The sequence below is a fragment of the Talpa europaea genome, assembly GCF_964194135.1.
Source record: "Talpa europaea genome assembly, chromosome: 2".
Taxonomy (NCBI): Eukaryota; Metazoa; Chordata; class Mammalia; order Eulipotyphla; family Talpidae; genus Talpa; species Talpa europaea.
The window spans coordinates 95925526-95948214 of NC_140068.1; the positions used below are offsets into that span (position 1 = coordinate 95925526).

General features: G+C 42.1%; 1 protein-coding gene across 4 annotated transcripts in view; it reads left to right on the top strand.

The window, feature by feature from the left end:
- ILRUN (inflammation and lipid regulator with UBA-like and NBR1-like domains) overlaps positions 1 to 22689 on the top strand; it is a gene marked incomplete at both ends in the record, with an annotated part of 90688 nt that overhangs the window by 67079 nt on the left and 920 nt on the right. For 2 of the 4 annotated variants that reach the window (XM_084228357.1, XM_084228358.1), the window contains one exon: positions 7495 to 7823. The exons of 1 other annotated variant lie outside the window; for it this stretch is intronic. In XM_084228357.1, the coding sequence (XP_084084483.1) occupies positions 7495 to 7823 (329 nt within the window). The remainder of the gene's footprint in view (positions 1 to 7494; positions 7824 to 22689) is intronic. One more of the 4 variants, XM_084228360.1, reaches the window with a different exon arrangement.

Here is a 22689-nt window from a genome sequence, read left to right on the forward strand (position 1 = left end):
AGTCCACTGATCTCTCAGTGGTTAAGCTCTCCTTTCAAGCCTCTTTCACTGAAACTAGTCAGTACATATCCCCAGCTTTCCTGCAGAGATGAAATATGAACATGGAGCCTGCAGACCCAGCTGTTTTCTTAATCCTCAGGGGGAAACGTGAGGTTTCTGTGGTGCTTTGAAGATGAGTTGAGCTTCAGGAAGAATTTGAACCCACATCCTCCAGCCAGCTAAAGCCAGGCAGTGTCTACCGGTGCATTCTTGCTTCACAGCTCTTGGAGATGAACCCAAGGGGATTGCTCTAGAGATGACAATCCTCCAGAATTCAGTCCCAGTTATAGTTCGAACCACTTGGAGGTGTCCTTGTTAACAGAATTTTTTAAATTGGTGCTTTCCCAAGTTCCATAGCCTTTCCCCATGGGAAACCCAAACTAGTGGAAATTGTTGATGCAGCAGTTTATTGCTTGCTTGCAGTGACTTGTGTTTGCATCTTATGCAGGCCAGATTCTCTGCAATCAGTCAGGCAGCCTCATGGCCAGCATCCACAACAAGATGATGGTTTATTTGTGCAGGTGTTTCTGTTCCTCTGTTTGAAGACTATTAACTGATCCTTACTGCTTTCCTGAGAAGGGGTTGCTCTGAAACAGAGAGATCTCCCTACAGATAGTTGTGATTCATATACCCACTTGATAAGGTGGTCCTTTGGGGGCCTTTGAGTATTTGAAGTATGCAGTGGTCTCCTCCTCCCTGTCCCCTAATGAATCAAAGCACTCCCCTTTGTAACTACAGAGAGTGTAGTTCACGTTGGCTCTGTTGCAACTTCACCTCTTAATGCCTGAAAATGATTTTCTAACATTACACTAATTTCTTTAGTAGACTACTTGGGAACAAATTAGATTTACAGTGAAGTTTCAAAGATGATACAGAGTTTCTCTGTACTCAGTTTCCCCCATTGTTAGGATCTTATCTTGGTACTCCTGTTAGAATGAAGATATCAACATTTGTATATTACTGTTAACTAACCTGCAGATTTTACTTGGATTTCATCAGTTTTTCCACTAAGGCCTCATTTCCAGTATCCAATCTAGTATCCCATATTACACTTAGCTGTCATGTCTTCCAGTCACCTTGGGTCTATGGCCTTTTCTTAGTTTTCCAACGGTCCCTGATAGTTTTGAGGAATACTAGAAAGTATCCTCTATAATGTCCTCCAATATGAGGATGACTCATATTTCTTCATGATTAGGCCGATGTTAAGCGCTTGGAGAAGAATACTACCAAGGTGAAGGGCACTGTCAGGGGCATCTGGTGTTTACATCACTTAATTAAGTAGTTTGTGAATTTCTCCAGTGTAAAATGATTTTGTTTCTTTTCCTATTCTGTCCTTTGAAAGTAAATTAAAACTATTTTTTTTCAACTCAGTGATTTTTATTTTTAAAATTTTCTTTTTTAAATTTATATTTATATATTTTGACATCATTGTTCATTTTTGTTCAGCGTTTGATTTATCCTCTCAGATGTTGCCCTTATGAAATTCCCAGCACCAAGTCACCGGTACTTCCCTCCCGTTTTTGACCCCTGGCCCTTCCCCTCTCCTGCTGAATGTCTCCATCCAATAAATAGTTTGTCTGCTAGTTTTGTCTTTTTTATTCTTTTCTGATCCCTTGTATGGTTTTCCTGTGTTCTGCATATAAGTGAAACCATCCAATTTTTCTTTTTTCTTCTGAATTACTTCATTGAGCAGAATCCCTTCCAGCTCCATCCATGTTGCTGTAAATGGCATAAGTTTATCTTTTTTGATTGCTGAGTAATATTCCATTGTGTTTATATTCCATATTTTCTTGAGCCATTCATCTGTTTTTGGACATTTAGATTGTTTCCATATCTTAGCTATTGTAAATAGTACTACAGTGAACATAGGATTACGTTTCCTTTTGAATTATGATTTTTGTATCCTTTGGGTAGATACTTAGGAGTGGAATTGCTGGGTGATATGGTAGATCCATTTTTAGTAATTTGGGAGTCCCTCACACAGCTTTCCATAGTGGTTGGACCGGTTTGCATTTCCAAAAGCAATGTAGAAGGGTTTCTTTTTCTCCACATCCTCACCAGTTAGTTTTTTCAATGTGCTTATTGGTTTAAGAATGCTTGCTGCCCACTTTTTGACCGGATTCTTTCTTTTTTTTTTTTTTTTTGTGGGACCCTCACCAGCGACCTGGGAACGAATAGGCTGCAGAGGCTGCGGGCAGCCTCACAGCCCAGCGCTCAACCACTGCACCACCAAGGGGATGCCCTTTGACTGGATTCTTTTGTTTTTGTTGAGTTGTGTAAGCTCTTGATTGTGTAGATCCTTGATATCAGCCCCTTATCAGTTTTGTGGAGTGCAAATTTTTTTTTAAAGATTTATTTATTTATGCATACAAGAACTGGGGTATAGACCAGAGGTGCGGGGGTGAGAGGATTCATCAGAGTCCCCACAGAACAGGTGGATCTACTGAAATACACCGCTGAGGGGAGCAGCGGGAGAGACAGGAGAGGTCTGCTGCACCATGTGGGTAGCTCCCTGGCTGGCCGGGGATTGAATTCGTGCTGCAGTGGCTGCAGATAGCTTCGCAGTGCTGTGCTTATTAACCCTTTGCACCACCAGAGAGGCCCAGAGGAGCACAAATATTTTCTCCCAATCTGTGAGGTATCTCTTCATCTTGGTTATTGTCTCTTGTTGTACAGAAGCTTTTTAGTTTGATGTAGTCCCAACTGTATATCTTTTCCTTTATTTTCTTTGTTTTGGGGGATGAGTCTTTAAAGAAGTTTCTGAGATGTATGTCATGGAGTGTTTTGCCTATGTTTTCTTCTATATATTGTATGGTTTCAAACCTTACATTCAGGTCTTTTATCCATTTTTGAGTTGATCTTTGTGTATGGTGTGAGGTTAGTAGTTAAGTTTCATTCTTTTGCAAGTAGCAGTACAGTCTTCCCAGCACCATTTATTTATGAGACCATCCTTGTTCCAGTGCATATTCTTTGCTCCTTTGTTATAGATTAGCTGTCCATATATGTCCATACATATTAGTTGTCCATATATGTATGGCTTTATGTCTGGGATTTTAGTTTGGTTCCATTGGTCTGTGTGTCTGTTTTTATTCCAGTACCATCCTGTTTTAATTATTGTGACTTTGTAGTACAGTTTGAAGTCTGGGAGTGTAGTACCTCCATTTTTCCTTTTTCTAGTCAGCACTTTGGCTATTTCAGGTTTTTTGTAGTTCCATATGAATTTCATCAATATTTGTTGTATTTCTTTTAAGAATGCCATTGAGGTTTTTTTGGAATTGCATTGAATCTGCAAATTGCATTTGGTAGAGTAGTCATTCTGATAATGTTAATTCTGCCCATCCATGAGCAGGGAATGTCTTTCCATTTCTTTGGATCTTCTATTTCTTTTATCAATGTTTTATAGTTTTCTTTGTGTAGGCTTTTCACTTCCTTTGTGAGATATATCCCAGGTATTTAATTTTTTTGGTACAGTTGTGAATGAGATGGTTTTCTTGATTTGTTCTTCAGATATGTTGTTTGTATGTAGAAAGGCTACTGAAGTAAATCACTAATTCTAATCAACCTTCATGATCGCTTGGGGGATATAGAATTAAGCCCCACCCCTTGGGAAGGGAAAGTATCTACATATATTATTGGGAATTTTTCTGTAAGGCAATTTGATTCTTCTTTACTGTGTATTTAACCATTTATTTATATTACTGTGGACTCATGTGTATTTATTTTGTACTTTGAGTTATAGCCCAATATTCTTGTTTTTGTTTCCCAAATTATTCTAGCTTTGGCCAGAGGGAACTCTTTCTGGTGGCTCCTATATCCCTGTGCCCTTGTCCTTTTGTTTTTTAGTACCTCATTGCTTTCTGCCACTAGAAGATGTTGCCTCTCATATTTTCCATCCCTTAGCCTGAGAATCAGCCATTAATCCTAGGAGCCCTTACTCATTTTATTGAAGGATGTTAGGAACCACTGGACATTGGGTATGTTCATTTCTACTGGAATGTCTTTACTTCTAGGCTCTCTCTGCAGACAGTACTGGGTAATATCGTGTGCATACTAACCCTTGTATACGTTACTTCATCTACATGTATTAACATAAACATGAGTTTCTATTGATGTCTTTGACTTTAATCTTAGCTCAGGGTTCATTCTAGATTGCCTGCCTTTCTTGCTTACCTGAAATATCCTTTGGCAGTGAGACCTTGTTCCCACCATTCACTGTCCATTTATTTATTTGTTCAACCCCTCTATACCTTTGCCTGTGCTGTCCATGTATTATAACCCACAAGAAAAATTTTACCACTTGGAATATTGTGGTGATTTTTAACAGTTCTGTTTTAATGGACAAATCATGGGTGCTTGTTGTGTTTATTATCTTGTGATTTGACCTGTAATACTAGCTTTTAGGTATATGCATGTTTTAATATCCATACAGTAACCTGAGATCTCTTGGTATGTCATCATGATTCATTACAATTATGTACTTGGGCTCAAGTAAAATATTTTCTTATACTCTGTTTCATGATAGTCTACATATAAATAAAACCACGGCTACATTCTCTCTTTAGTAATTATACTCTTGTGCAAAAGGAAGTTTATCCTTATTAAAGGCTTTGTCATATGTAAAGGGAAATAGTTGAATGAAATATTTATAGTATCTTCTAGCTTGAAAGTTCTGGCTCAAGAGCTTCTAAAAGAAGATCACCTGAAAGCCAGACAGTCTAATAAATTTTTCCAGTTGCTTACTAAGTCTTGACTTTATGAGCTTGGCCCTTGGTTCTAGTTTCCTAGCTACTTTTTTGTAGGCCATCTTATTCGCCCATTCTTAGGGTGCCAAAGATCATGTTTATTGCCTAGGAAATAAGATCTACTTAACTAAGCTTTAGTTCCCTGGTACTTATGTTCCAATGATCCTAGTGGGGAGAAGCACACATGAGTTTAGAGTTGAGAGTTTATGAGTTGAGAGTTCTCAGTTGTCATCTAGGTCAGCTTTGAAAGTCTGACTTTGGGCCCATTACTTCCTCCCCACCTCAGAACATTTACCTAGAAAGTGAAGCAGGGTTCCATGGCATGACCCCAAAGATTCCTTACAGCTATGATTTTATCACAGATAGTAAGATATCTGGCTTGCAGTTCAGATCTATGTAATCAAGACATTCTGGCAACAATTGCAAATGATCAATCTTTGTGAAACAAACTTAGCAGGCCCTTCAGCCTTTTCTGTTTTATTAAACACACATGTGCAATGTGCATGTGTGCGCACGCACACACACAGTGCACAAGAGTAATACATTTTGGAATATGTGGTCTAGTGGGTAGTATTTAGATAGCTCAGATTGTATCAAAGGATACTTTGTTCATAGTGACCCATCATGGTGATACCTTTGGAGGAACAGAACTGGAGTGGTTATTATTGGTGTTTTTGAATCAGTGGCTTCTTAAATGATCTTCCTTTTATAGCTACTGTGTAAGATTTATGAACAATACAGAAAATTAGCCAAGGTAAAGAGAGTATGGTAACTAAAGTATGATAAATCCAGTGAATTATGTTAAAGAAGCTTTAGTTCTGAAAGCTGGGGACTGGGAGGATGTATTATTCTTTTATGTTGACAGTAGTCTTCAAAAGACTGTCCTTTCTCATAAGCATTAAGCTTCCTGAGCTAAGAGAATGAAGCATATGTCCTGTAGCTGAATATCCTAAATATATCATTTACTTAAAAAAGAACAATGGAAAACAGGTTGCTACAAGTACAAGAAGCAGTATTGGGAAAACAGTGAAGTAATGTTGCCCTTGGTTGGAAAGCTAGGGTGGGAGGGCATGGAATAAGCCTCCCTCAGGCTGCCAGCCACTGAATTGTTCTTTAAGGCCCATATCATATTGGTTTACTAGATTTGACTTAGAGTCTTGAATGAAAGTCTTCTGACCACTGTTTCTGATATGGTCCCAGATTTCTAAGTGAAGCTGAATGTTGCGTATCTTGGCTTACACATTAAATGAATAGGCTGAACTTTTATGATACTAGTTTACTTGAGGATTCACATTTGCTTTAACGATAAGGGTGTCTGGAAAGGATGCCAATTCCTGTGAGTCACGCTAGTGTTGCTAAGTAGCTTTAACTTCCTCTCCTCAAGAGGTGAAAAGAATTGCTGATTTCAGAAGTGAACAGCAGATGTCACTGTATCTCCACTTACTAGAGTTCTAGCTCATAACTGTGAATCTTAACATCTCCCAAACCACTGAACTTAAACTGAGTATTTATGGCTGTATGACTCTGTAAGCCTTAGACTCCCAACCCAACTTGAAAAGCCCAAGATGGTTTTCCGCATCTTTTTTCACTATCCTTTTTAGTCTGTTTGGTATAGATTTATATATTGCTAGTATCTATATTTCCATGCAGCTGACTGGTGACATTTTTCCAGTCAGCCTTTCAGCTATTATTTGTTTTCAGCAGGGTCAAAACTCAAGAGCTTCTAGGCCTTTTTTTCTGCTGTTTAACTTTTGAAAACTTTCCGGTAGGAAGAAGCCATTGCTCTCTGAATTGAGGTGCTAATCCTCAAAGGAAATCACCACTTTCTTGTTCTATTTGAATTCGTAGCTTTAGCAGTTGAGGAAATAAAGAACTGAATTATGACCAAAAGACCTCTTCTGCATCTTTCAAAACAAGTCTGTTATGGTTTATTGTAGATAATAGGGTTTCCCTGTATGACAGAAAGGTAACAACTTTTCATTGGTGTCATATTGGATCATTTTTAAAAGTCTGAAGTGTACTAAATCTTTGGTAGCTTTTGATCATATAGATCATGAAAATAGCCAGGATGACATCTGTCCTAACTGGTCAGGGTTAGTGCTGGCTTATACCTGTGTCCTGGTGTGATTATTAATCACCCCCTTTTTTACTCCTAGTTTGTTAGGCTGCACAATATATAGTCACTCTAAATTGCCAAAAAAAGGGTGAGGGGTGGCTGATAAGTTGCAAGTCTAGTAATTACTAATATTTTTTTTTGTCATACGAATTATGCCTGCTCTGAGTTTTTGGAGTTAAATAAATAACATACGTGTAAAATAAAACAAAAACCAAAAAGAGCTTATAATTTTGGGAAAATAACCTTTAGGTTTCTGTTGCTAATCATTTTCTGAAGTAATGATTTCCAACTGTGGCCGTGCATCTTCATATATTAACTACATCAGCATTGACTTGTGACCTTTTTACTAATAGTTTTATGGATCTCACCACAGACGTTTAACTAAATGTGTACTAGTTTGAACTAACATTACAAGAAATAGAGACCTGCATGCATTTCAAATGTGTACTAGATTACTTTGTCACAACCTATTAAAACTAGTATTTAGATGAACATTTCTACTTATGGTTGGGTAGTGTGTTTGGAGTTCTGGGTGGTGACTGCCTTAGGCCTTGAGGGTGTGCCTGACACTGACTTGCATTGCCTTTTTTGTTTCAGATGTCATCTGGGTGATTCTCAGTGTGGAGGTGGGTGGACTTTTAGGAGTTACGCAGCAGCTGTCATCCTTTGAAACGGAGTTCAACACACAGCCACATCGCAAGGTAGAAGGAAACTTCAACCCGTTTGCCTCTCCCCAAAAGAACCGACAATCAGATGAAAACAACTTAAAAGACCCTGGGGGTTCCGAGTTCGACTCGATCAGCAAAAATACATGGGCTCCTGCTCCTGACCAAACCGAGCAAGATGAGAATAGACTCTCACAGAACTCTGTAAATCTGTCCCCCAGCAGTCACGCAAACAACTTATCAGTAGTGACTTACAGTAAGGTAGGTGCCCTCGGAGAAGAGGAGAAGGGGTAGGTGGTGGGCCTTGGGATTTGTGATACCCCTTATGGCAAACCTAGAAGCCTAGAATGTTCTTTAAAACTGCTTAGCTTTCCTGCCAACAGCAACAACACAAAAACCTACCCCTTCTCCCCTCCCCCCTCCCCCAATCTTTGTGTCCTGTGGATATTACTTCATCCACATTTATAATTTACTACTGTCTCTCTGCTCTGGTTTGGGTGTTGAAAGAACAAAATATTCTTTACCGTTAATATTTAAAGTCAAAATATCACCAGCCATGCTTCCAGGGTAAATGTATACTAAGCTTAGAGCAACAGCAATACACCTTTGGAATTTGTTTCTACTTTTGTTTTGTTTTGGGTGGGGTTTTTTGTTTGTTTTTCTGAGAAAAAAGACAAGCTCAGTGTTCATGGGCTTTCACTTTATTTAGCTTGTGTGCATGTTTTCTTGTGGATGTCTTTTCCGTCTGTTGTGGCCCAACTTACTACTCACCTGCAACCCACAGTGGCCCAAGTGATATTTTGACTTTTCTCAGGTAGGGAATAAGTGAGAGAATTGTTTGTTTAGATAAGCATGATTTTAAATATTCTGATTGTTCTGAGACACTCTTACTAGGTGCTTGATCTCTTGATCTGTTTCTCTCTGTGCTGGCTAACTAAACAGCATCTTTCTAACTCTGCTAAGGTGCTGATGGCTCTGTGTGGTTGGTGTTGGTTGTCTGAATATAGTCCTGATGCTGAGAGCTCACTGTTGTAAGGTGGTTCATGTGGCAGGGACCTGTGAGCATTCCCATGCATTAATAATGTGTATTAGCCCAGCATTCCCCCAAACAATCATGTACCTGATGGTTGTGTCCTTGCTTTGTGTTGGCTTTTCCCCTCAAAAGTTTAAAAATAAAGTTCATACTTATTTGAGGGATATAAGTTGCTTTGATGTAAGAATGCTTTTTTTCTGATCAGTGCTTATATGTGGTCTAGATCAAGAGGTAGATTAAGAATCCTGGTGATGTGAATCGTTTTTCTCCACATAGTCACTAGTGAGAGGGCGTACATGCAGTAGTATTGTAACAAGTTTGATTACTGCTTGGTCACTTTAGAGACTCTCTGAACCTATTCAGGTGAACAGAATGTAAGAGCAGTAAATTGGCAAGGTAGTAAGTTGCCCGTATTTGAGGAAAAACTTCACATCTTAACAGTCTAATAAAAGTTTCATACAGGTTTCTACTGCTCCAGATTTTTCTTCATTAAATTTAAACCTCCAGAGTATGACTGCTGGGGGGGAGGGGAGGGTAAGTGAGCCAGGTCCTAGACTGAGCTACCTATTAAAATGGGAACTTGGAGCAGTTGAGCTTAATGGGATGATGAGAGTTAGAGAAGACAAAGCCAGTTGCTCTAGTGCTTTCTCCAGTGGAAGCCCCTCCATCCTGCTGAGCCAGTTGGTACATCCATCACTTAGGAGTCTTAGGAGAGGGCTGGTGTTCCTGGCCAGAACACTGCACTCATCTTCCTAAAATTGTAAGCCTGTTAGCTGTTTTCTGCTCCTTTAGAACGTTAAGGACTGATGGCCTGACCGGGGGTGGTGGGGGAGGGTGTCAGAATGATACCATGACGGGGTGGGTGGGTTGGTTGGTTGGTTGCTTGTTTTAAAGACTGGCTTATGGTGAGGCTAGTAAAGTATTTTTTAAGTGGATGAACTCATGGTGTGTTACTAAATATTTTTCATGAACTGTAGGATCATTTAGAAGTAGCATCACAAGAACCACAGAGAAAAGGTTTCTTTGGAGATGATATCTAAGGAAACTGTTGACTATAATGCAGTGAGATGTGGAACTGAGGATCCCAAAGAGAAGTTGGAGCCTCTCTTTTTTTCTCTAAGCAGAATCTTATTCAGAAAGCACTTATGTGAGTGCTTCCATTCAGCAAGATCTCTGAGAGCATTTCTGGCTAAGGTTGAGTCAGCTCTACCTTTTAGGGTTCCTTAGGAATAGGGTTAGAGTGTAGACAGTCATCAGTAAATATTAAATATACCCATGTTAGAAAACATGAAGTGCATAACTTGTGTATAATGACTGGGGAGTTGAGAGAGAGAGAAGGCAGTTGACAGAAAAGGCTTTTCAAAGAATGGGCCCAATTTTAAAGACAGGAAGGAGCGTGATATGAGTACAGTTTAAGTGCTGAGGGTAGAATGAGTACGGGACAAGTCAAGAGATGTGGGTGGTGGGCAGTGGGCAGTGGATTCGGTTGGTTGCAGTGTGTTCCTTTGAGGAGCAGAGGATGAAATAATTCCAAATGACTTTGAAAAGAATTGGGACTGTACTTGAACATGTATCTTAAAGAAGATATATATAACTACTTCACGTATATCATTTCACAGCCAGTGAAAAACAGAGCTGGAGTTCAAATCCAGGTACCATGTTACTGAGAGACATTTCTTAGTAGCAGAACCCAGGCTTTCTTTAGGTCCTCCTATTGGACTAGAGGCGCTGTGTTGCGAGTGGAGAGCATTAACTGAGTTGATGACCAGTAGCATCAAATATTAAGATAAATGACTGTATAAACTGAGGATTGTCAGTGACATCTTCTTTCTAACAAGTTCCCTATTGAGTTTTTAATAACTTCTTTTCCTGCTTGATAAAATTAAAACTACTTTTATAATAACCTCAGAGCATTTTAAATAAGTAACACCCTTTCCTTTATGAATGAATGGAAAGGATGAAGGACACCCCTGGGGCTTTAGAGTTGGGGCAAGTGTTTTCACTTCAGCCCAGATGCCATCTTTATTGGGTAGGTAGGAGGAGTGCCTGATGTCCTTGTGTCAGGGATCACTGAGTTGGCAGTAGATTTGATTTGCTCTAAAGAAATCCTCTGCCTGCCATCAAGGCTGCGAAAGAACATGATGCTCTTAGAAGACCATGTCACAGTTTTAGTAGGCACATAGTTTCCTGCTGTCTTCATAGTTACAGTTTAACTTGCTATGGTTGGTAGGATGAAATGAAAAGATTGCTTCGTGCACCTGCCCTATTAGGCTAAGTGGATATGTCAACATAATGGCACATCTGTCAGTGCCAGGAACGGGACATCCCTGGAACCCTCCCCAGCTGTCCATGAATACCATCAGTTCTCTGGACCCAGTGCTCTATGCCCAGAGAAAGCTCTGGATTGGAAGGCCTGCTCCAGCCACATCATACAGCCCACGAGACCTGACACCACCCTGGGTGAGAACCATCAGAGGGAGCCAGTCAGTCTTATGCCGACCTGCTACAAAAATTCATAAATCTGATTCCTTGATTTTGTTAGAAATTGGCTTCATTGGCAGTTCAGTTATGCCGCTGTGTCCCAGGTGAACCATCAGATCACGTATTGGTGAAGGTTACATGCTGTTTTAATGAGCCCCTTTTGTGTGATTAGCTCAAGAGCCTCTGAGAACAGTCACAGTAGGAGAGATGCTCACTCTGTTGACTCAAGGCTAGTTTTGCCATGAAATCTAGCTCTCCGACTCATCTCTGGAGGTCAGGATAGCACTTGTTTGGACAGTGTGAGATTAGTGAAAAACAGTTTACAGAGGTGTGGAAGGAGAAAGTAAGTGCTGTTAAAATTAAAATGTCAGTAATTGTTTTAGCCTTGAAGTGTTTTCTGGAAGGACTTACAGAGAAGTAGGACCTGTTAAATCATCTGATTCAGGACAGCTGGGAATGAGAATATGGCTGGCGAAATCTAAGCAGCGTTCTTCAGTACAGCCAAGCGCTTTGCGTCCTTTCTCCAAAAGAGTGATAATTTACCCTGGGAGAGCTGAAAAAACAAATACATTTATTTTGTTGCTTGAACTATAGCTCTTATTTTGTGTTTGTTCTTTAAACAAAAAAATGTTTGGAGCTGGTATATGTCATATAGTCCTCCCTTAAACTGAATTACAGTCTGAGCCACTATTATTACTTCCGCCAGGCGCTGGTTCAGAAGAAGCAGCTTGTTATTATCTTTGTGGGGAGGTTCATCGCACTCCTCTAGCATCAGCCACTGCCAAGTGCCATCTGCCCTGCCTGCCCACATCCCCACCTGCTCCTCTTCCTCTCTCTCTCTGATGGCTACCCTTGAATACCTTTTGGATCTGGAGTTAGCAAGAATCATTCTGCTTTTATTGTATCACAAGTCAGTTCTCTTCTAACCTGCTGTCTGTGTTGACTAAATCATAAAAGAGTTGTTTTTCTTCTATTTAGGAGCTGGTTTCGAAAAGGTTGCTGCTAGAGATTTGGAAAAGGCAAATCTTTTTGCCCTGTGGGCCTGAGGGCACAATGACTTAGGATCTGTTAACCATTTTGAAGTAGCCAGTCAGTTTAACATAATAATAAGGGATAGGTTGGAAGGGAGTTAGTGGAATTGGGCCTCACATTTGCCCACTTCAGAGGGCACTGGATTTGACCAGAAGGCAGTGGTGGTGTCCTTAGCTGGAGTTATGGTTGTATGAGGCAATAGAGGGCCTTGTAACCCTCTCTGCTGCCCTGAAACCTGAGTCTTTATTTTCAGGTGTAGACCCTTTCCACGAAAGATTTAAGGGGATTCAAAGAGAGGCTGGAAGGAAAGCTTAAGTCCCTTGATTTTTTTTTTTTTAAAGATTTATTTGTTTGTTTGTTTGTTTATTTATTTATACATACATACAAGCACTGGGTACAGTCAGAAGCGCGGGAGGGTGAGAGAATTCACCAGAGCCAGAGCGGGGAGCAGAGCAGGCAGAAGGACCGAAGTACACTGCTGAGGGGAGCAGCAGGCGGCAGGAGAGGTCTGCGCGCCATGTGGGATCTCCTCTGGTGGCCGGGGAGCAGCCGGGGATGGAACCTGCGCTGCAGAGGCTGCGGGCAGTTTCGCAACCCTGTGCTCAACCACTGCACCACCGGGGAGGCCCAAGTCCCTTGATATTTTATTGAATTCAGGTTCTCATCCAGCAGGGGACAGGAAGCAAAAGCATGCTACTCCCAAGGTAGAAGCTAGTGAAAATGGAGTAATAAAAGCTATAAAACTTATATTTATTGAGCACTTACAGCAAGGCACTATGCTGAGGACTTTTAAATTTTAATTTCTATCATAAGTCATCAATATACCTAGTTAAAGGAGTCAAATATTTCTACAAAGTTTATTACCAAAGTCCAGTTGCCTCCCTGCCCTCCAGCCTGCAGTATTTGTTCCCCAGAGACATTGATGTGCATTACTTCGTTTAGTCCACTCAGCATACCACTTCTGCTTTTACAGTTGCTGGGACTTGAGTTACCCAGGTTCCCTGACTTGCCTCTAGGTCATGCAGCTAGGTTGTGAACAAAAGCAGCTCTTTGACTCTCATGCCTGGTGTACTACATTGCTTTCCAATTACAAATAATGTTCAGGTACACTTTTTTATCAACTGAGCTAACAGCTGTGGCCTAGGGCAAGCATGTTTTCTATAGTGTACATCTATGGTTCAGATGAGCATCACGCTAATTATTGATCAAATAATTATGTGACTTCTCTGCTCTCCACAAGCTACTATGGAAGTTTGCCTAGTTTATTTTAAGGAACAGAATGAGGAAGGAGGAAAGTAGAGGGAGAGTGAGAGGAAACCAGATTGTGGAGAGTGTTGTGGTCCCTGTAGAGCTTTGACTTTTGCTCTGAGTGACACAGAGAATCATTAAAGGATCTTGAGCAGAGAGAGGTGTGAGTCTGACTTCATGTTAAAGGATTACAGGCTCTCATGTGACAAATAAAAGGCAAGGATAGAAGTCGGGCACCAATGGAGACGTCGGTGCAGTAACAGAAGAAAGGAGGTGATCTGGGCAAGAGTGGTGGGAGTGAAGTTTGGAAGAGGATGTAAAAGAAAATAAAGGATAACACCAAGGTTTTTGGCCTGAGCAACTAGAAGGCTTAAAATACCATTAATAGAGAGGGAAAGGCTATAGTAGAGGTGGGGAGATATCAGGAGTTCTGTTTCTAGGCACATTGGAGACTTTTGTAAGCATCCAAGTGAGAGATGTCCAGTAGACCGTTGTACATCCAGGTTGAATGTAGAATTTAGGAGAGACATCTGGGTGGAGATAGACAGTTGGGAGTTGTGTGATATGGACAATGCTGTGAGACTGTATACACTGATGTGTAGAGCAAGGTTTCTCAGCCACCTGACTAAGACTGTTGACATTAAGGCCAGATAAGTCTTTTGGGGAGGGTGGGGGGAGTATCTTGTGCTTTATAAGATGTCTAACAGTCTTTGCCTGCTGGATGTCAGAAGTACCTCCCCAATCCTGACTGTAATAACTAAAAGTATTGGGTTGTTGGAAAAGTCATGACACATTATTTTCTGTTTTTCAAAGAAACAGCACTCTTGTCACTTTTGTACCTATACTTGTATTTAACAAAATAGTGAGGAAGTTATGTGACTTGCTCACATTTACGTGACTTGCTCACGTTCACACAGCAACCTGGAGGTGGACCATAGATTAGAACTCAGGGACCCAGTTTGAGTGTAATGTTCTGGACCACACTGTGATGAGGTTTGCTGGCAGAAGCAAAGTTTGTTGACTGTTCTCTGAAAGTAGTTCATACATTTCATGTCAGATTGTAGAGACCTCCTGTTCACCTTCAAGAGCTAATTAAAAAATTTGTGGCCATGGGCCTCCCTGGTGGGGCAAGGGGTTAAGTCTCAGTACCATGAAGCTTTGGCAGCCACTGCAGCACGAGTTTGATCCCTGGCCACAGAGCTAACCCACATGGCACAGCAGACCTCTCCTATCTCTCACACTGCTCTCCTCAGCAGTGTATTTCAATAGATCTGCCTATTCTGCTTGCCACTCATCTCTGGTGAATCCTCTCACCTCTCTGCACCTCTGGCCTACACCATAGCTCTTGTATGCATAAATAAATAAGTCATTTTTTAAAACAAAAAATCTGTGACCAAGGAGGAAGCAGTGCAGAACAGCTGAGGAACCTGCATAATTCCCTGGCAGATTAGCATTTTCTGTACCTGAAGGACTGACTTGATAATGTGAGGACTCTCTTTTGAAAACCCAGCGGAGCCAGTAAAGTCCGCCTTACTTTGCTGTGTTTGCATTGGCATGGGTCATGCATGCATTTTAAAAATAAATTAAGCAAACATTGTGAGCCTTAGAAAATGTCTTTTGTTATTTGTAACATTACTATCTGAGAATAAAAAGTATCCCCACGAACTCTCCTATTTGTACCGCAACAACTTCAAAGCTGTTGAGCTCCATTTTGTTTGCTTTGGGGCACTAAGCATTGTTTTAGACTGGTCCTGTGCTAGGCAGTCTTGTAGTGAAACACGGAGCATGTTCTCACATAGCCAGCTTATTGTATTTGGGTTGTATGGATGTATACTTTCCTGTATTCTGAAGTTAGCATTTCAATTTCTGATGAAAGTTCTCAAGTTAGACTAGTGAAATTACAGGTTCAAACACATAAGTGTAATTCAAAATTATGAGAATTTGTCTCCTGATATATATGCTCAGGTTTCAAACGCTTTGCTCTCATTGAGTCTGCTGGAACTGTATTCCAGTGGTGACAGGTGCACAATGTAAGATCAAGAGCTGTTGGGAAAACATGGGTTTCTTCAAGCTTAACTTTGAGACACTTTCCAAAGTTGTGGATGCTCACCTTGCAAAGGCTTGGGTTTTTAGATTTTTGCTGTGACTTCACTAGGCCAGTTTCAAGAGTCAGTTGAAACTGCTTTGCACGGATCACTTCAATATTATTTAGTCAGTAAGTGAGGCCTCCTAGGTGCTTGCTCAGCCTTTTGCTAACCCTTATCACCAAAGATTTTGCTCTCTGATTGCATAGATGGACTAGGACATAGAAAGGAACAGAGCCAGTGAAGATGAAGTATACTGTGTTCCAGTGAACTTCAAAGTGATCATAGGAGTTTGGATAAAGGAGAAAACAATGAGGTTTGGAGTAACCAGGGAAGAGAAACCACATGCAGGAAGGCCGGGAGGCAACCACAGGTAGGGTGTATTCATGGGCCTCTGGCCAGCCTGACTGTGGTGAGTGAGGCATGCTTAAAGAGGGTGGGGCAAATTTTGGAGGAAGACCTTTGAGAGTCAAGCAAAAGAGAGCTCACCTTTAATATGAGCAGAAACAGAGTGCCAGCAAAGCTTTTGAGCAGGGGAATGGCAGGATGAAACCAAGTATGACTGAATGGGACCACAGAGACACAATTTATTCTCCTCAGTCAGTCAAACATTTTGGGAGGGAGAAGGGGGTGAGGTTGTGAATTGTGAGAGAAATGGGGGAAGACAGTGGTGTGAGATGGAAAGGTTACGGAGCTTCAGTGGAAATTCTGAGAAGAAATGGCACCAGCAGCCTTACCCTAAATGTTCAGCTGGATTCCCACAGTGCAGCGCCAGGGGTAACATGCCTAGGAACTTGAATTTACTTCTTTTCTCTTCCCCAGTGAGATGCTTAGTCATTCTTTCTTTATTTTTAGGAGTCTTCTCTGCCCTAGGAGATGGTCATGAGTGAGCGTTGTCCACCAGCAGTCTTACCTGGATTCTAGCACACTTGCTGTTTGTTACAGGAGATCTTTGAGGCGAGAATTCTAAATAGCAAATTGACTTTTCTGATGTCTTCACTGAGAGGGAAAGTCAGACTCAGCTAGTATCATCCATCTTCTTGTAGAACTTTAAGTAATGTGTTTTCATTCACAATTTTGGTAGAGCTTTATTCTTGGTGGTGATTTTCTTGATTTGTTGAGGAGTTAGTGAAGACTCCCGGAGTTGGCTTTGACCACGGGGAGCTGTGGATGGATGAGAGGAAGAATGACGGGAAGAAAGAAGGGAAGATGGAGGATGTGTGGAGGATGGATGGACAGTTGGGTGATGGAGGAGGAAGTGGGAACACATGATGGAGGACTGGATGGGTGGATGGATAGGGGATTGTCCTTCCAGCGGGACTGTAGAAGTTAAGAGCAGAAAAACTGTTAAACAGGTAAGCATAAAAAATATTTTTAGCAGACTTCAAAAAAACCAGTTCAGCATGCTTATAACTGAGTCAAGCTTTTAAGTACAGTTTTAGCACAACCAGAAGGTTATGAGCTGACCCTCCTTGATGATCAGCCCTTGTGCATAAAAATAGGTTTCTTTCCTTTTCTTTGCCTCATCCTCAGCCAGTGCATCAAGTACATGTTGGAAATTTTGAGGATGGTCACATGAAAGTGGTGTGTTAGTAGCAATGTTGAAATTCCCCTCATGCTGACGTGGCCTTGCTCTACCATAAGCGTGCTCCGCCATGGAGGTAGAGCTGATGGGACTGGCCAGGGAATGCGGATGGAAAGGGTGTCAGCGAGCACCGGGACAGCACGTTTTTCAGCAGCCACACAAGCAGATGCTTCCGTCTTTTTAGTAACCTTTGTGAACCTTTTTATTTACTTAAGTCACAAATAAATGCAAAATCCAGGATCATGAAAGCTTTTATTTTGTGGTGGTTTACCTAAACCAGAAGCTATCATATAGGAAAAGAGTAATCCAGAAATTCCTTTGTTTCTTTAGGAATTTCAGTCTTCTTTTTTTCCCTAGAAGGTTGAAAAAATAGTGGTCCACCCTCACAGAGTATTTTAACTGTTCACATACTCATTTTACTAATGTTTGAATCTTACTGTGTGTTGGGCTCCCAATAGTGCTATACTACTTACTATTGACAGTACAGATATTAAAAAAATCTGTTTCCATGTTTTCTAGTACATCAGTTAATGTTTTCTCTCAGTAACAATTTTTTAGCACTATTTTTTGGGGGCAAAGTTACTTTTATTTCTGTGTAATTTTAGCAAGAACTTTAAAATATCAGATGATATCGGGGCCTCCCCTGGTGGTGTAGCGGTTGAGTGCTGGGCTGCGAAGCTACCCACAGCCTCTGCAACTCCGGTTTGATCCCCGGCTGCCGGCAAGGGTCCCACATGGTGCAACAGACCTCTCCTGCCGCGCCCACTGCTCCCCTCAGCAGTGTATTTCGTCAGTCTGCCTGTTCTGTTCCCTGCTCTGTTGGATTCTCTCACCCTCCTGCGCTTTTGATTGTGTCCAGTGCTTGCATAAATAAATAAAGAAATCTAAAAAAAAATCAGATGATATCAATGATAACCAAATCACAGTGGGCTGGGAATGACTGGCTGTTCCCCAAGCAACTATAAACTATTGTAAAAAAGCAGACCAGAGAGAGATTTCCTTTAAGAACAGGCTCAGAAGTCACAAGTATTGCATTTTAAATTGTCCTTTCAGGAGATTTTGATGAATGAAACTGAGTTTATCTTTTATGTCTATAAATGTTCTCTTTTAGAAATATTTTAGAAAATTGGCCCAGTTATGACTTGCAGTAGTTATTCCATCATGGAAGTACAGTTCAGGACCTGGCCCAACAATTGTAATCATTCATCTGGCTTGAGGCCATGGTCTCTTTCCAGACACCAGCGAACAGGGAGGCACCTCTGTCTTAGCTGGCAGGTATGGTGTTTCATCGCTTTAACAGGGCTCGCCTGCCCTCTAGCCAAGTATAACAGAGGTCCCAGGGTTCAAAGCTAAACAAGCAATTCAGTGAAAAGCTTAGGGAAGGTTGAGGTAAACAGGCAGTACCTCAACCGCTGTGGGGGTTGAAGTCTGTATTTAGCAGGAACATATTCCTGGCCCATACCAGATATGGGGCTGTCCCAAGAAATGCAACCTTTGAAAACTCATTTCTCCTCAAGTTGGGTAGACCCTGGGGAACTGGCCTTTCAGTCTGGCCAGGAGTTATTTTCTGGGTTTGACTTTTCACACCCTTATTAGCGTGGATGAATCCAGCCTTGCTGCTTGTCCCTATGAGAAGGGATTCCTCAGAGAGGGGAGGATAGCCTTCTGCCTCAGACTTGTTGAGTTTTGTGCTCATGCTAATGGCCAGTTTTTGAGTCAGCATTTAATGCCAGACTCTGTAATGTTTGCTCCTTGATGCATCTGATGATCTACTTGATACCTCTATCCCTTGATCAGTTTTCCTTAGTAGTAGTGCCATCATTGCTAGAGCAACCAGATATCAGTGATGCCAGGTTAGTCAAAATACAATATTTGGCATTTGTTTTTTCCTGTGGATAAAAGTGGAATTGTTGCTAGACCTCAGAAAAGACTAAACAGGGCCTCCCCGGTGGCGCAGCGGTTGAGCGCCGGGTTTCAAACCTGCCCGCAGCCTCTGCAGCACCGGTTCGATCCCTGGCTACTCCCTGGCCACCAGAGGAGGGTCCCACATGGCGCGCAGACCTCTCCTGCCGCCCGCTGCTCCCCTCAGCAGTGTACTTCGGTCCTTCTGCCTGCTCTGCTCCCCGCTCTGGCTCTGGTGAATTCTCTCACCCTCCCGCACTTCTGACTGTGCCCAGTGCTTGTATAAACAAACAAACAAATAAATAAATCATTTAAAAAAAAAGAAAGAAAGAAAAGAAAAGACTAAACATTATCTGTATTGCCAAACCTGCCCTTTAGGCTGGAATGGGAGACATTAACCACCAGAACCAGTTACACCAGGTCTTGGCACTCCGTTGGAACCTGAAATATGGATGGCCCTCCCTTTTCAAATATATCTCCATCCCACTGTTAGAAAAGACACTTTCCTGGGGCTTCCTTGGTGGCTTAGGGGCCAAGTCTCAGCACTATTACTCTAGCACTGATGCGACCTGAGTTCAATCCCTACCAGGGAGATGACCCACATGGTGCAGCGGACCTCTCCAGTCTCACCCACTGCTCCCCTCAGCAGTGTATTTCAGTAGATCTGCCTGTCCTGCGGCCCACTCTGTCTCTGGTGAATCCTCTCAGCCCCCGCACTTGTGGCCTACATCCCATTTCGTCAATAAATAAATAAAAAAATCTTTTAAAGAAAAAAGAAAGAAAAGACAAGACACTTTCTGGTTGGCCTCCTGCCATAGGACACCCTGGACAAGCTGTTCTTGGAATCTCCGCCAGACTTTTCCTCTACAACTGGTGTTGCATTGCCTCTGTTCTGCGACCCACTTGTGACACCTATAATCCTACATGTGGGAAGTCCAGATGATAAAATGGTTTCGAAATAGAACTGGCTCCCTCTCCCTTCCTTGAAGTGGTGGTAGTTAATTTAGGGGGGAGGAAAATAGAGCTTGCTGCTCAAGCTGCCTTTCTGCACCAATTAAATATCAACAGCTCCAATACGCCATGCTCTGGGTGAAAGGGAATTAGGCAGCATTTTTCTTTCCAAAAGACATGCAACCTCAGTCAGTAAATAGAATTGGCAATAATCTCATCATCGTAGACTAGTTAACTCCTACACTGAATGCCTAAGGGCTAAGACACTCAAGTAGAAATCTGAAAATGCCCATGCCTTTATTCTGCTCTCTGCCATAGGACCTGTTTTACTTATGTGTAAAATGGTACTGTGCAACAGCCAAAGTCATGAACACCCTTCTCTAAGCATTCCAGACACGTCACAAGGCTAGTACTTGCTATATAAAAGCCCATGTGAAGTGTGTGAGGCTTTGGTCTGTAAATCAGTTAAAATTAGTGGGGAGGGGAAAATGTTTCATAGAAAATAAATGTCTTGGGGGTTTTCTTTTCTCTGCATTTTTTTGCTGCACAGAGCCCTTTGGGTATTGTATTGATTCTAAACCTTATGGAATCTAAACCTTTCTTGTTTTCCTTGGATTGTCCTGAATGAATGACTGTTGATGGGAAGTACTATGTCAGAGCAGTTTGTTTTATGCTTCTTTACTTTCTGCCTTTGGTGAGTGTGACACACTGACCAGGCCCCACAAAATGGCATTTGAGAGCCCTTTGCTACTCCAGATCACACTTGGTTGGGTGGGCTAGTGCCCATACTGCTGAGGTGATTACATCCTTAGTTTACTGTCTGGAGGCATGGTTGACTTGGGGACTGGCAGACTATGGCATTTTAAACACCGCTCCTCTACTAACCAGCTTGGTGCCCTTGATCAGATTACCTCACTTCAGTGAACTTAGAGAACATATTTATCAGAATGGATCTTTGTGAGAATTCAAGAGAAGGTGTTAAGGTGCTACAGTGGCCCCAGGCTGAGTTGGTTATCATTATGGGCCTGCCCATCCCCCAAATTCATCTTCTAAGGATTGTTTGTTCAGTGATACCACAGGTCATCTAGAAACATGCTTCTGGTCTTTTGAGGCCTTATATGGAATAAAAGAGAGAAAAGCAAGAGCAGTTCCACTGCTTTCCACTGTAAAAATTATAGACACTTTAATCTCATGTTTCTGGTCTTGGCAGCCCAGATCTCTTGCCTGAGTGAGCAAATGGGCATTTTTTTTGGAATACTGTTTTTCAGCTTCCGGGGCTGAGTACTTTGTGTGTTGATTCCTAGAACCATAAATCTGGAAAGGTTTAGGGAGGAGCTTGAGATTGTGGGAGGGAAAAGGCACCATACTCCGGGTCACAAGATGAGTTGGTACAAAGCTGGAGCAGATCCCAGATCTCCTCTAAGGTCTTTGTGACCTGTACCCCACTTCAGCCCACTGTGATGTATCTCCAGTGAGCCCAGCCTCTCCCAGGACCCGGGAGGCTGTGACCAGGCATGTCCCTAGCCTACGCAACTGCTGCTTTAGAAGGGCCCGTATTCCTGTGACTTACAGGAGCTGATGCTCCAGGTGTCATGAGAAATTCCTGTTTCAATTGTTAATTCAACAAATACTTATTGGGTACCTGCTAAGAACCAGGTGTCATGCTGAGTGCTGGGGAGATGGCAGCAGCAGCAACATCAGATCACACTGAGGAGGGATTCTTATCACTGGCACCCCTACAACCAAACATTTTTCAAAGAAATGCCTTCTTTTTTAAAGGCCATCACATTCTGACTCTGCCTACATCCCATCAAACTAATGGAAAATGTCAGTCATTCTTGTGCCCTGTCATCCCAAGTTGTGCCTAGATTCGGGATACTTTTATTTGTTTGTTTGCTTATTTATTTGTTTATTAAAGATTTATTTATTTATTTATACAAGCGCTGGGTACAGTCAGAAGCGCGGGAGGGTGAGAGAATTCACCAGAGCCAGAGTGGGGAGCAGAACAGGCAGAAGGACTGAAGTACACTGCTGAGGGGAGCAGCGGGCGGCAGGAGAGGTCTGCGCGCCATGCGGGACCCTCCTCCGGTGGCCGGGGAGCAGCCGGGGATCGAACCAGCGCTGCAGAGGCTGCGGGCAGCTTCGCAACCCAGCACTCAACCACTGCGCCACCGGAGAGGCCCTATTTATTTATTTTTTTATCTTATTGTGTATGATTAGCGGTATAAGCTCACAACCTTCAGATGTATGTTGCCACACCTTTCTTTACATAGCTGTCAAGCACCGGGAGACTTTCTGTGGTCATTTCTCATAGTTATATCTGAGGGCATCCTTCTCCATGCCTACTTGGTCCCTTTGGTGCAAATTCCCTGCTGCTCCTGGGCCAGTTTGGGCGTGTAGGCCGAGTTACCAGTTACTTTACCCTCCGAGGTCTTGCCATAGACTGGGTCTTCCTACAAGTATGCTCTAAGAGGAGAGAGTCATCCTCCAGCAACTTAATGAAGATGCTTGTGATGTTAACACGTCTTGGCATCTCATTATTAACATAAGGGAAAAGTAAGACTGAAGCATTTTCCACCCAACCAAGCGGCATAGAAAATGTCTTCAAGAATTTAGAGTAAACCTTATCCTGTGGTTAAGGAGAGGCAGTATGCGGAACATGAAGATCAGACATGGGCTTTAATCCTGGCTCTGCCTTGTATTACCTGTGTGACTCTGAACCCCTTTCTTCCTCTCTGTAGTCAAATGGGCACCAGTCAAATGGGCATGATAATACTCACCTAGTTTTTAAAGAGAGGATTAAAGACTGTG